Here is a 13,535-nt window from a genome sequence, read left to right as displayed (position 1 = left end):
GAGGCTTTGATCGAGATTTCGAAACATCTTCCTTTTTACGGTGCAAGGTTGTTAGCCTTGCGACCAACCCCCAACCTGGAGGACCAGGGTACCTGTCTTAGTCTGACCTCTCCCCCTCGACCAATCTGGCTAGGGAGGCCCTACCAGTAGCTATGCTACTGCCAGCATAGCTCCTGGGATCACTGAGGTACTCAAGCCCCACCACTATGACAAGGTGGAGGTGTTTGATTTCAGTTTCCTGATTCATACACACAGACAATAGAAAGTAGAAATTTCTCTTTCTGTCTGATTATAAGATGAGATCATACAGTGGTTGACCTTGACTTTTTTCAGAAGTGTTAGGTAATCCCAAGGTGGGGGGGGGGGGATCATGAAAATTTTTGGCAGTTGAGTATATACATTATGCAAATTTTGTATGGAGTCCCAATGAACCATGAAAGTAAGATTTTATTTTTTTTCAGTGTGTTTGCCAGGCTAACATGGTTAACATGAATGCTCCGCTTCTGAGGTGATGTACTTTGGTGTTTGAGCTGTCTCAGTTTTATACAGTTATATTTGTAATGAACTGTAATCTTGTGTTACAAGAATGTTTGTATGTAATGTGATTATTCAATAAGATGAGAGGATCAAAGCAAAAAATGCTCTTAATAATTCCATGACCTTTTGTACTTTGGATATGTGCCAGTTCTTCCCATATGATTATACTTTGCCAAGTGACACCTTATACCATACATTGTGATATCATTCAGCTTTTAAATGTCGTATTCATTTTGTATGCTTTAATTATAAAAGTGAGTACTGTATGTTCACATGTTTAATGCAGTCCTGAATATAATGCGTGGTAAGTATGAAATACTTAAATAGAAGAAAAGTGTTTTTAAAACATCATTTATCCTAAATGTATTTAATACTTTATAGTAATCAACAACTCTTGGATAGGAGGCTGGGTGGGCCCCGCGGCTTGTCTCAATGCTGTGTGAAAGGTAGAAGTCTCTGTCCCGCCCATATATAAACATAGCCTTATCTAAAAGTAAGAGCATTGAACTCATATTTGTCTTCTTGGCGTGAAGGTAAATTTCTGCATTAGCTGTGTTCGCATGCAGAGTAAAAATGAGATTACATAGGGAATACCGTAGGAGTGGTTGAATGTTTGGGTGTAGAACCAATTGCTAAAGAATTTACAATTTATACTTCAAACATTGATCAGATAATTGGTTCAAGGAACTAAGTTACTTGGGTAGTTCTCATTTGTCACACACACACACACATTTTTATCAGAACATGAATTTAAATCCAATCCCGTAAATTGATCATCGAGGGCAAAATCCAAGGAAAAAGATCCATCGGTAGACCCCAAAACTCCTGCATGAAAGACCTAAGAAGATGGTTCGGATGCAACTCAATAGACATCTTTCGAGCGGCAGTCTCGAGGAGAATGTTCACCATGTGGATTGCCAAACTTTGTTCGGGGGTGGCGCAATAAGAAGAAGAAATTGAAAGATAACAATGGAATTCCTTTTTGTGCAAGTTTTTCCAAGTCCCATTTCCTTCAGAAATGAGTCCTATGAAACAAAGTTGAGATGTTGAATGATTTTAGCTGGCTCAAATGGTAACCTTTCATTTTAAGGTATGTTCTTCTAAATTACAAAAAGTGTCAATTGTTCTGTATGTGGATGGTTTGCTTTTTAAAGGGTCTCTTTGAAAAGTTTGATTTACTGTGCCAACACATATCCAGGAAAATGTTTCTCCTCAAAGGTTTTAAGTACTTATGTAACCACAATTACTGAAGTGGAAAAGTCTGTGGGGAGTCCTCACTGATGTAAGTCTGATTCAACATTACATCTAATAGCACTGCTTTAATTCCCCACAAAGTGGGAAAATGAAGAAAGGGAACATGTTGATGTCTATGACAGATAATAATAATTATAGCTTTTGGGTTAGCAGTATATTAAAGATTAGAGTTGTGTAATCATGTAAGTTGTGGACAGAAGAACTTGAATTCCCCGCTTTGATGTGCATTCCACAGTTCGTAGCGGAAATGTCCACCAGAGTGACTATAGTCGGATGTGATTTAGAACAGGAAGCGAAGTGGTTGTGTGTGGTGCCAAGAAATTATTGTGGTGTGTGAAATGTAGCTGAAGAATTCGATGTACGCAAAAAGTACAGAAGTTAAAATGAATTTTGTGTATATATCTTATACTCTTCAGATTGTTGTGCATTTTCGTGTGACTTAAAACCCGTAAAGAATACATTTGACAAGCTGAGAATTTCACATGGAAGAAGGTCGCGTGCTACTTTTTGGTATTGACCTAATTATTGTATCTCTCAATGCCTTCGTTGTTTAGACTCGCAGGCATTTCATGGCGGGCCATATGTAATTTTTAAAGTACTTGTTTAATGCAATGAAATGAAACTGTAAAGCTAAGTCATCTGTCGACATTGTCAAGGTCCTGATCATGTCAAATAAGAAACAGCAATCTTACAATAACAAAGCCACAGAACCTGGCGTCGCCCCTCCTCGGTACCAGCCTCCCCCACAAGTATCAGGTGTCTCTGGCATCCTGAAGCACTACCCTGCCCATTCACAGTCGCAGCATCCAACATTTATTTCAGCACCAGTTATAAAAGATGGTAAAAATTATCCTACTCAAGTTTCACATTTGGATGGAGTAAAACCATTTCAGCCAGAGCTTGGGAAGTACTATCCTCCTCCACCACCACCACCAGTGGCAAACGGGGATTCGAGTAAACCCATATATCCAGGACCTCCACAGTACCCTGCACCACCTTCGGTAATTCAGCCTCCTGTGCAACGGCGTCCAAATCCCACTGTTGGCCTTCCACAGAGACTTGGTGACGAGGAGTTGTTGAGGTTAGGTTCTGTCGAAATGCTGAAGTTTGTACGTAAGGCCGAGAGCGACACAGCAAGAGTTGCGTCTGAACAGGGTCAGGCCGCAAGGGAGGCAGCACGACGAATGCAAGGTTATGTAAGTGAGATCAGGATGTTAAAGGAAGCAAATCAGAGACTTGGTGATGATAATCAGGAACTGAGAGACCTCTGCTGCTTCCTGGATGATGACAGGCAAAAAGGACGTAAACTGGCACGAGAATGGCAGCGATTTGGACGGTACACTGCAAGTGTGATGAGACAGGAAGTGTCTGCATATCAGAGCAAACTGCGAGAACTGGACAACAAGCAGCAGGAACTCATAAAGGACAATCTTGAACTAAAGGTATTATATTTAGTGCTGTTCAAACTGATAGTTAATTTTATAATATAATCCACATTTTTTAGAAGGTTATAAATGTAGGTTTTAAGGTCAAACAGTGTCACTTTAAATCTGATAAATATAGGTTAAAGAAACCCACTGCATTGGTCTTCTGTTAAGTAGTGCTAGTTTGATATAATGGAGGAAATGTTTATTATGGTTTACATCATGCATTTCCATGTACAGAGTGGATGAAATGAACTTGCAATGGGGAGGTTATGTTTAGCTGTCCATTTATCTCTTGAACTACACAATGGATATTCATTCAGTTTTGTACCTGGAAACTATGCAGATTGTGAGAAAAATTTAATTTAATTTGCAACTTATGTACTAAACAGGAAGAAGATGAGTTATTCATATAAACTTTTAATTGGGTAACTTTAAAGGAATAGGCTGCATGAACCACTTGGGCATATATATCATGTACAAACAAACTTGCATTATAAAATTTGCCAATTTATATAGTGTTAAAATTAGAAGAGGCGTAATCATTCACATTGAACACAGTGGGTTTAGAGGGTTAAACAAACTTTGAACTGCATAATAAACATGTTATCTGACCTTAAATATGAACTCATGTAGTCATAGGGAACCATTTTGATTATGAGTTGTCCACCCTTTGAATTTGAAAGATGTAAAGTTCTTGTGTGTTGTCAGGAGCTTTGCTTATATTTGGATGAAGAGCGAAACCAGAGTACTGTGTGTCCATCATGTGGTAGTGGCTTGCGACCTGGTCCAAGGGATGATGGTGATGGCAGTAGTTCCAGTACCAATGCAGATGAACCTCCATTACCAGCACAATTCACTGCGGCTAATCCTCGTCGCACGGAGAGCAGAGAACGACTTCTGGAGGAGAGCATTCAGCGACAGCGCACAGTTTTTAATGGTACTGTCGTAATGCTATGTTTTAACTTCTGTTATTAAATTAGCCAGTGAATATAGTTACTGGGTTACAGGCATGAATACCAGGGTTAAGTCGTGTGATAGGACAATATTTAATTGGTCTTTGCCACAATATCCAGACAGGCTCTAGGGCCTACCTGGCCAGTGGGTGCCATGGTTCTTCTTGTGGGGCAGGGCATGGAGTTACTCACCTACACTTAATTCTAAGGTTAAGATCGTGTGGAACTGTACCTCCACTCTCCCAGCGTTCAACATTCTTCAGTTTGTATGGAAATTTTACAAGTACGTGTTGTTGTAGGATCAGTTGTCGTCTTTAAAATCAATGCGATGAAACATAGTTTTTTGGAGAGCTCACTTTATTGTATTACTGTTTTTCAGATCAAGTGATGCATTATGTGCGCAGTTTGGAACAGAGGGTGAAACAGCTGGAAGAGGAAAAGTTGGCCTTGCAGCAGAAATTGGGTCAAGTGCCAGGGGCAAATAGTTCAAGTGATCTTCGTTCTAATGGGAATTGGGAAAGTGATGTAAGAGACCAGATGATGTATTATCTGATTGCATTATTTTTAGGAATGTCATTTTTTATTGATAATATCGGAATGTTACATCAACCTGAGTATGTATAATTATTTTGGGCTCTCAGTATGTACATTGTCAGTGTAATTTTATTAATCTGTTGTACTTATGTTTGTGTGTTGCTCTCTCCCTGTCTACTTTCCAATAACTTTTAAACTATTTGTGCAATTTTCATTGAATTTTAAAAATGTGTGCCATTAGAGACACTGAAGAAAATCACAACGATGTTATCTGTTGAAAAATAATTTCAGAATTTTAACTACAGAACTATTTGCAAGAGTCAGATGTTTTGTTACGAGTCTTGAATAACCGTCTCATTTATGTGAATTCTTTTCTCGCCGTAATATTTAATGGTAACTTGCATTGTTTGTGGTAGAAAATTATAATATTTTCAACACATCTATTTCATCTGCTGATGGGGACAGAAGATTTCTGAAAAAAATAATTCTCTGTTTTATGTAGATGGTTGATTAGTTTTGTTGTTTACGGTAAAAACATTTTTGTTCAATTATTTCACCTTTATTTTAACACAGAGTTGCGGTAGTTACCGTCCTGAAGCTGTTGTACAAGCGTTGCAGGTGCTTGAAGTTCGTGAACAGCTAGAAAGAGGCTCGGGAACTCATGAGAATTGTTCTGGTGGCATGGAGACACTGGGGGCAGCAGGCCCTGGCCTTGATATGGCAGCTGTGGATCTGGATGATGGAGAGAAGGCTCTTGTACGGGAGATGTGTAACGTAAGACCGGAATTATGATAAATCTTTGCAGATTTTCATTTTAGAACATTCTGTGTATCACATCAGTTAAAAAAGTAAAAACATTTCCATATTTTGGGTAATATATTCAGTCATGATATTTTAGGTTCTCAACAGGAATGAAGATGTTGAAATTGGTCTTCTGGGTTGTAGCAGTGAGTGGACTTGTTGGTACATAAAATGACATGTTTTAGAATTGCTATTGCATATGGTTTTGTAGTCGGTGCTGCAATCAGTAGATGAGTTTCACGCTGTAAAAATATGTATTTTAAAATAAAATCTTGCTTAAATATTAATATTATGAACTGTGAAGAAATATGGCTGTAAAAGCTTTCCTCTTGTCGTTTTGTGCGTAATCTGAATTTGTTAAAATTTAGACTTTTGTGTCACTCTTGATCAGCAGTAAATCGCTTAACACTTATTTTGTATTTTTCAGGTTGTCTGGAGAAAGTTAGAGGAGGGTCCAGGTCAAAGACGATGAAAGGTTTGATACTTCTGAGTTGCTGCAGAGTTTATAATGGGAACCCGACAAACTCCAGAGATAAATTATTTGCTGATTAACACTGCTTGTTCTTATGGCAAAGCTAACTGTTGCAGATTTAATCACATTTTGCAGAAGAAAGCAGGAACTTTGAGAAATAATACAGATATTCCATTACATGCATTATGACTTTAAAACTAAAATAGCCTTTGATTGCATAACACCTTATGTTTAACGTACTTGGGTGTACACCTTCATTCACGCAATGTATACATACTTGTTACCGTGCTTAAGCAGCGCCCCCACCAAAGGCACGTAGGAAACACGGAGGTAATCTATGTCTAACGTCTTTCAAACCATTTCTTTTCTGTCCTGATATGTCAAGTTTGTGGAGGTTTGAACTGAGACTTTGTCTTCCGGAAAGTGCCTAACAGCATCTGCATTTTGGTTGATTTGTGCATAATAAGTCTGCTTTGAATTTGTAAGTCCTTGTCTGTGTCTTAGGTCCTATAGCATCTTGTATACTGCATAAGCTCACAAAGTAACTTTATAACTTTTAAAACATGTGAAAATATGAGTATAATTTCACAATAATACAGCCAGACCAATAAAGTCTACATTTTAATGTGGTTACCAGTTGCGATGCTGGAATTCTCACAGTCGGTTTATTTGTATTTTCTTTGTGGTTTCCAAGCAGCACACTTTGGGAGTAACAGTCCTCTGCTGTTTTGACATTGTATTAGGGTATTTCGTTATAAACAGGCTTTACCTACTATTTTAATGCTTTAACGCTTGGAGTTCTGCCATCTTTATTCAGGATAGTACATTCCAGGAAACGTCTTCACATACGATGGAATTTTCCATGTGTAATCAGTATGCTATTGTTAAATGAACTGAAGATGATAGTCATGTGGCTCTATTGCTGTTACTATTGCAGTACAAAACAATTAATTCAGACTAGAGTTGCATTAAATTTGCAGAAATACTGAATTGAAAATGGTTGTAAACAGTGAGACTGTCTTTTGTTATGTGGTTCTGCTTCCTGTTCTGGCCTCTTCCCTCCTCCATTTAGATTGTGACTAAGGAGCCAGCAGTCCTAATTGAGGATTTTTATTAATCCCTTGAGGAAGTTAGCAGAGTAGTATGGTAAATAGCTGACATTTTTTTTCCCAGCCTCTCTATACATTCATCACTACATAACTGTTGTTATTCATACCATGATATCAGACATTGGAGTTGAGTGGTTAGTACTTTTGCTTTCTGTTTGATAAGACTGGGGTTCAAGTCTTGGCCTGAATGAGGTTTTTATTATGGTTTTTCTCACTCCCAACAGGCAAATACTGGAGTCAATCTTGCAATAAACCACGTTCATTTTCATATCCTTTCTAATTCACTAATCTATTTTATCATTTAATTTTATGTGATCTGAGCAATTGGAAGCATTGTTAAATAAACCAAAAATGAGTGGATACCACGATGATAACCAAGGAGTAATATATGACTGTGTCTGGTATCAGTAATTTAATCTTCTGTTGAAGGATTGCATTTTATTCTTAATGAAGATGTTCATGTAGAATTATTTTATAATGCAGTATTAAGGATTTAATTTACATAGTATTCTTCAGGAGAAAATCTTGAAATGTAAAATTGTTTAATGCAAATTAAATCGGTTGACGGGGCGAAAGTACCTTTCTTTTTTTGGTACTTACAGAAACTTAATTCGTCAGTAATAAAGGTTCTTTTTAATTTTCATTCATTTTAACTCTGATGTTAAAGTGGGATATTGTTACTCAGAGAATGATGAATCATAAATGAATTGTTAATATATTTTAATTTGTAACATTATTAAGATTGTAGTTGTTTGTAAGTATACATATAAATTTCCTTTATAAAACATTATTTCTGAAGTATAATGGTTTGTATTTGATCTTAAAAGGCATGGCAGATTTTGTACATAAGTAAATGTATATGAAATAGATGACATACTATATAAAACTTCAAAGGAGTAAATTAATCTTATAATTGTTATATATGTATATTTTAATATGTTATTGAGCACACAGTTTTGATGGTGATATTTTAATTGCATATCAGTATATCACTTCTTGATGTTTTTCTGTTTAAAGTGGAAAACGGGACTTGTAAATGCTATCTTTATGTATTAGATACACTCTGTACATAATTATGTCAATATTATTGTAATGTAATGTGAACCACTATTATTTAATTCTTTGAAGCATATCACTATTCTAACCTTACTTAAAGTATTCTGATAAAATATTCCACACCCATCAATATATCAGATTATTATTGATACATACTAGTTTTTAATAAGTTGTCTATTCAAATTAATTTCCATGTTTGGATGAGCCTTCATCCAGTCTGTATTGTTTGTGAGTTACCTTTAGTCTGTTTTGTTTATTTCATTGACATGTTTGGACTCTATACACGTCCACTACCTTTTAGACCCTGTACTGTAGAAACATTTACCATAATATTATTTACCTACAGTTTTAAAATTTTCAGAAAAAATATGGGAATCACATGGTGTTGAACTGAGATTTTTTCAAAGGAACTTTGGTTCCTAAATTAAAATACAGAGAGTGATTCCACTTTCTTCTTTTGGCTTCTTCCTCTTCTGGTCATAAAATTTGTCTCATGAATTGCATATTTTGGCCTCAGAATTGCAACAGAGTATATGTTATTTTTATATATATATAAATAATGTAAGTATTTAAGGGACCATAGCAGTCATCCATTTTGCAGTTTATGAGGTACCTGTAAATGCTGTCTAGTGTGTTCAGTATATGACAGATCTGAAAACGAGCCTTTGGGGATATTGGACAGTCTAGTCTCAAACGTTGTCTGACATTTCAGAGGTGTGTATTGCCTCCATGATCGGTACACCCCACTGAATTGTTGGTCAGCTTCGAGACTACAAAGTGCAATATGCCAGAAGGCTGTTATCGTCATATTCACCGCTGTGAAAACCTGAAATCTCATGTGGCAAGTCTGTTGGATTTATTAAATATTTCCAACATATTTATGATATACTGTGGCTTCCAATGTCAGAGTTTTACTGATTTATACCTATGTTTAAGTGCTGTGTGGATTAAAACTATTTTAATAATGCTAGAATCTGAGGGTCATATGAGCTGCCATTTATATTCTTTATGAAACTCTGTTTGGTACAGTACATTATCTCATAAATGTACACAGTTGAATTGTGATGTGGTTTTGTAGAATGATGAAATTTACTTAAAGAAACTAAATGAGTCCATAGAAATCTGTCAAGACAGCTGACAGGTTAGAGTTCAAATTCAAGGACCTTAAAAACATAAATAGCAGACATGGCTGCTGCAAAATTAGCTTGTTAAATGCTTGTAATTTATCTGTTACTGAAAGTCTCATCATGTTGCTTGTGCTGTTAACTGTTTAACTTTATCGACCATACGTTGCGATCCAGCTGACTGTCACATTAGCATAACAACTAAACCATTAACCTCAGAGATAATGTTCAGCCAGGAGCCCCCTATTCCCGTGTAATAAAGGTTAAACTATTCATCATATCATTGGCTGATAACAATGGCTTGTCATGCTGCACAGTACAAGATTTTATTGAGGAAGATCAAGAAGTCTATTTGTCTTTATATGTAATCAACACAAATACGTCTGATTGACGGTTATGATATTGTATAATGCTATGTTTTGGTTATTAATGTTTGTTTTTAAAATAACTTTTCTTTGTTCCTTATTTCATGTAACTAACAAATGACTTTCTTTATCAAGTTTTTTATATTGATCTTGATGATTAGTGTTGTTCTATTTGAGAGGGATGTTTATACAAGTAATAATTTCTAAAGAATGTTACACTGCAGTATTTATGTTATATGTCCTATTGAAGTAGGTGTTGGTATTAGTGGAAGAGTAGTAAGCAGAATTCCCACCACTGTTTTTATGAATAATATATTGAATACAGGATTGTAATTATATGCATTTTTGTTATTTTTACATTTGTAACTGTGAATATTGTAAAGTACTCATTTAAGTTATTTTTGTAATCTCCAAAAGCATATTTATAAATAATAATTAACATGTATCTCTGTTAGTTATGTATTTTCTTTTGTTCAAAACTTGTAATATCTGAGCATATTTTGTTTCTTTAACTGAGAAAAGATTATGCAAGAGACTAGGCATAGTTGAAAGGAATATATTATAATAGATCTTGAGGAAACTTAATGAGAAAGTATAGACTTGTTTCAGTGCTCAAGATTAGTGAGCAGTGGTGGCCTCTTGTGGAAGGTCTAATGATCTTCAACTTCTGTGAAAGGTGGGTAATTTCTTGATTAACTGATTGACTTATCAGCTTCTCAAGTTGGGCTGTGCTACACATGTTTAGTTCAGTGTTGAAATCACAGTAGTTAAGTTATACATATGATCATTATGGAGTCCCTGCAGTTCACTTTGAATCTCTGCGTAGTGCATAATCTGCAAAAATGACTTGTCATGAGAAACTGTAACAATTTTATTAATCCTTTGAAGCATGAAATTTATCTAAACAGTCCGTAACAATATAGTTTCTACCTCAAAGAGAAGACAAAGTGTTGTCACGAAAAAAGATCATGGCCAATAACAAGCCATGCAAATGGATTAATATAATATGCAGCTTCTCGAGGTGTCTGGGCCATGTGCTTATTTTGAATTTGAATCAGCCGCTTTTGGGTACAATTTATTCACGTTACGAGAGTGATACTGTTTTGTTTTAACGTTTACGGTACATTTAACGTCCACCCTCACTGTTCAGTTTCGGGTATTCCACTGTAGAAAAAGGTACACCAATCATACAAACATCACAATTACTTGATTACCAAAGAAATCTATAACTCGTTTTAATTCAGTTGCCATGGTTATAGCTAAGGTTTTATTGTCGTCGTAGTGGAAGGTAGCCATATTATGGCAATACTAACGAAATAAACATGGCATCAGCAACGGGTAAGAGAGTTATAAGGTGTAAAATAAAATACTGATTATAAGTTGTTATTTGTTACAAGATCTGTGAACGTGTTATAGTCATTGTTTGTAATTGTGTTGCGATAATCAGTACTATTTTTGGGCTATGGTCAATACTGGCTCATAATGAAATTAGCCATTTCAGACGTAAATAAGGAGTAATTTTTTTATTTAATTTTGTTATGTATTAAAATATTTAGATCAACCAGCAACAGAAGAGATTATAGAACCCCAGCCCTCTGGAAGTAATGGCATGTCTGATGTATCCCATGTATGTACGGTTTTGGAATTGTCTGTATAAGATTTTAAGTACATGTAGGGAATCACGTTTTAGAAGCCTTGTGTATTTTATTTCAACTTACAGAAAGTAATTTCATGTGAGAAGGATCCTGCAATGGGAGATATTACAGCAAAGAAATCAAGGGTTGATTTACAGTCATTACCAACTAGACAATATTTGGATCAGACAGTTGTCCCTATTCTACTACAAGCTCTGTCAACTTTAGCAAAAGAAAGGTAATGTATTCAAGTGTGCAGTGTTTACTAAATTTTAAACTACACCATATTTCAGGAGTAGAACGGAAGATATAGAAAAGTGTTACTTATTAGGTTATGTTTGTTTAAAATCAAGAATGTGTGTTACATGATTCTGTAATATTAAACAGGTCTGATTTCATAATTAGGTATTTCTGGACAAAGACTTTTCACCACAGTCTGGCATTCATATGTCTCTCCATTAGAAATATTTCTTATATCAGAAACATCTGGTATTTTCTGTTGTTTCCACTACCATTTAATTTTAAGATCAAAATTTAATTGAATTCAGAATATTGTTTTTTTTCAGGCCACCAGATCCCATCAACTTTCTAGCTGGATATTTACTCAAAAATAAAACACAGTATGAACAGGGAACAGGCGTGTCTCCAGCTCCAAGCCAGTGAAATTTGCAAAGAAACTCATCTTCCATTCTCAGACATTGTTGAATTGTATGCTTTGATGTTATTTGAAGGTGTATGAATCTTCATGTGTTCAGTTAATTAACTCAGATTATTTATAAATCTTTTCTCTTTTTCTATTCAGACTCATGAGAATAAACAGTGACATGGAGCTCATTATTTATAGTGTGATATAATGAATATTAATAGAACGTTCTTTATTTGGTATCTGAAGAGTGCGAATTCAATTATTAGATTATTTCATTAGTCAGTAATTTGTTATTAGACAACGTGCCATGTTTGAGGCATCATTTAATCTTCAACAGTTGCCTTCATATCTGTGTTCAACAAATTCAGTCTCTGAAGCCAGTAATTAAGTGCCCACTGAGCCAGTACCAGTACCAGTGAATAAATGTAATTTATCCCTGCAGCCTGAGATTTGCAGTTTTATAAAAGCGATTATCTGTCCGTTGCATTCCGTATGATGTTCATTTATTAATTCAAGCCTGTACATAAGTTGTCCCAACTTCTTTACATTGTTGTGTCTGTGGTTATGAATCACACTCTAAAATCTTCTGCATCACTCAGAACATCGTCAGCCTTACTGTTACTCAGAATTTTCTTTACTGTAACATCATCATCATCATCATCTCTGTCTAATTCACTGCCTGGGCCATAAACTGCAATGTTTACATTAACAGGATGTACTCTAAGTCTTAAAACTTTTAGAGTGCATTGATTTTATGAGATTTTTTCCTCGAGTGATCAGTATTCATGGCTGACTGCCTGAGAACATTTTATAAAATGTTGATTCCTTCCCATCTTATCCCATGGGAAGTTCATGGTTAACCATTTTTGTTACTACTGTGTTTCCAGTTTAATTGTGGTAAAACTAAGAAAAGCCTTGGGTGTAATTTTGCTTGACATTTAACAGCTGAAACCAAGGGGACTTCGGTGTTTGAAGATCTTGTGCTCCAAGTAATAGGGAAATGATCCGAGAGATGGCAGAGCAACAAAAGTTTTTCTCGGAGATTGCTGACAGGGAATGCGGACATGGGTTGAGACCACTGGGATAGATTTTGAGGTGTGTGTTCATAATTTGGCTGCCAGCTTGAAGGGTTAATTAAACTGTGTAACATAAAAATGTTAATATTTTTGGCACTGCTGGTATCAACATATTATGAGCATTTTATAGAATTCCACAAAAGCGTCAATGCAACGAATGTCTGTCTCGATCCGACGTTTTTATGTGGAAGCGGTAAGAGGCACAGTAATGTCATATAAACTATAGGTCTTGTTTGTTTTTTATGCCTTTTCTGTATTTGTGTTTAATTATGGTCTTATTATGATGGTAATTATTGAATTACAAAAAAAAAATGTTATTAAAATTAATAGGGAATGGTTTCTTTCATATATTCATTCCTCTTCTCTTTCCTTTATCCATTCTTTGTATCTATCACCTTCCTTTCAGAAGATGCCACGTCTAAGTTCTCAGATGTTTTGCATCCAGAAGGTAGGTGTTTATAAAGTGCTTTTACAAAGCTTCCAAATTTTTTATAGTATCAGTGTTAACCAGGTTCTGTCATTTACTGAGTTTTACTTTTGGGATGTG

At 35.6% G+C, this 13,535-nt stretch overlaps 2 protein-coding genes and 1 long non-coding RNA gene across 4 annotated transcripts; 2 read left to right on the top strand and 1 right to left on the bottom strand.

Moving 5' to 3' along the window:
- Positions 1-2,051: 2,051 nt before the first annotated feature.
- Positions 2,052-10,086, top strand: LOC110829865 (coiled-coil domain-containing protein 85). The gene is made up of 5 exons (XM_022064033.2): positions 2,052-3,233; positions 3,927-4,155; positions 4,551-4,696; positions 5,279-5,479; positions 5,934-10,086. Exons 1-5 carry the CDS (start codon positions 2,457-2,459, stop codon positions 5,976-5,978), a joined length of 1,398 nt encoding a protein of 465 aa, XP_021919725.1. The 5' UTR covers positions 2,052-2,456; the 3' UTR covers positions 5,979-10,086.
- LOC147873629 (uncharacterized) lies at positions 9,929-10,643 on the bottom strand. The gene is made up of 2 exons (XR_015535457.1): positions 10,563-10,643; positions 9,929-10,466 (listed from the first exon to the last, which is right to left on the bottom strand). It is a non-coding gene; the product is annotated as an uncharacterized LOC147873629 (long non-coding RNA).
- Positions 10,644-10,757: 114 nt separating this feature from the next.
- LOC110829867 (protein dpy-30 homolog) lies at positions 10,758-13,315 on the top strand. Of its 2 annotated transcripts, XM_022064037.2 has the most exons (5): positions 10,758-10,970; positions 11,189-11,259; positions 11,353-11,504; positions 11,833-11,974; positions 12,858-13,315. In XM_022064037.2, exons 1-4 carry the CDS (start codon positions 10,955-10,957, stop codon positions 11,927-11,929), a joined length of 336 nt encoding a protein of 111 aa, XP_021919729.1. In that variant the 5' UTR covers positions 10,758-10,954; the 3' UTR covers positions 11,930-11,974; positions 12,858-13,315. The 2 variants fall into 2 exon arrangements, with proteins under 2 accessions (XP_021919729.1, XP_021919728.1); XM_022064036.2 differs by having other exon boundaries at positions 11,833-13,315.
- Positions 13,316-13,535: the final 220 nt, after the last annotated feature.

This window comes from Zootermopsis nevadensis, unplaced genomic scaffold (genome assembly GCF_977971745.1).
Source record: "Zootermopsis nevadensis isolate Lab colony 2312 unplaced genomic scaffold, Znev_1.0 Znev_ptg000017l, whole genome shotgun sequence".
Taxonomy (NCBI): Eukaryota; Metazoa; Arthropoda; class Insecta; order Blattodea; family Termopsidae; genus Zootermopsis; species Zootermopsis nevadensis.
Note: the sequence above shows the minus strand (reverse complement) of the source record. Positions and strands in the feature narration are given on the sequence as shown.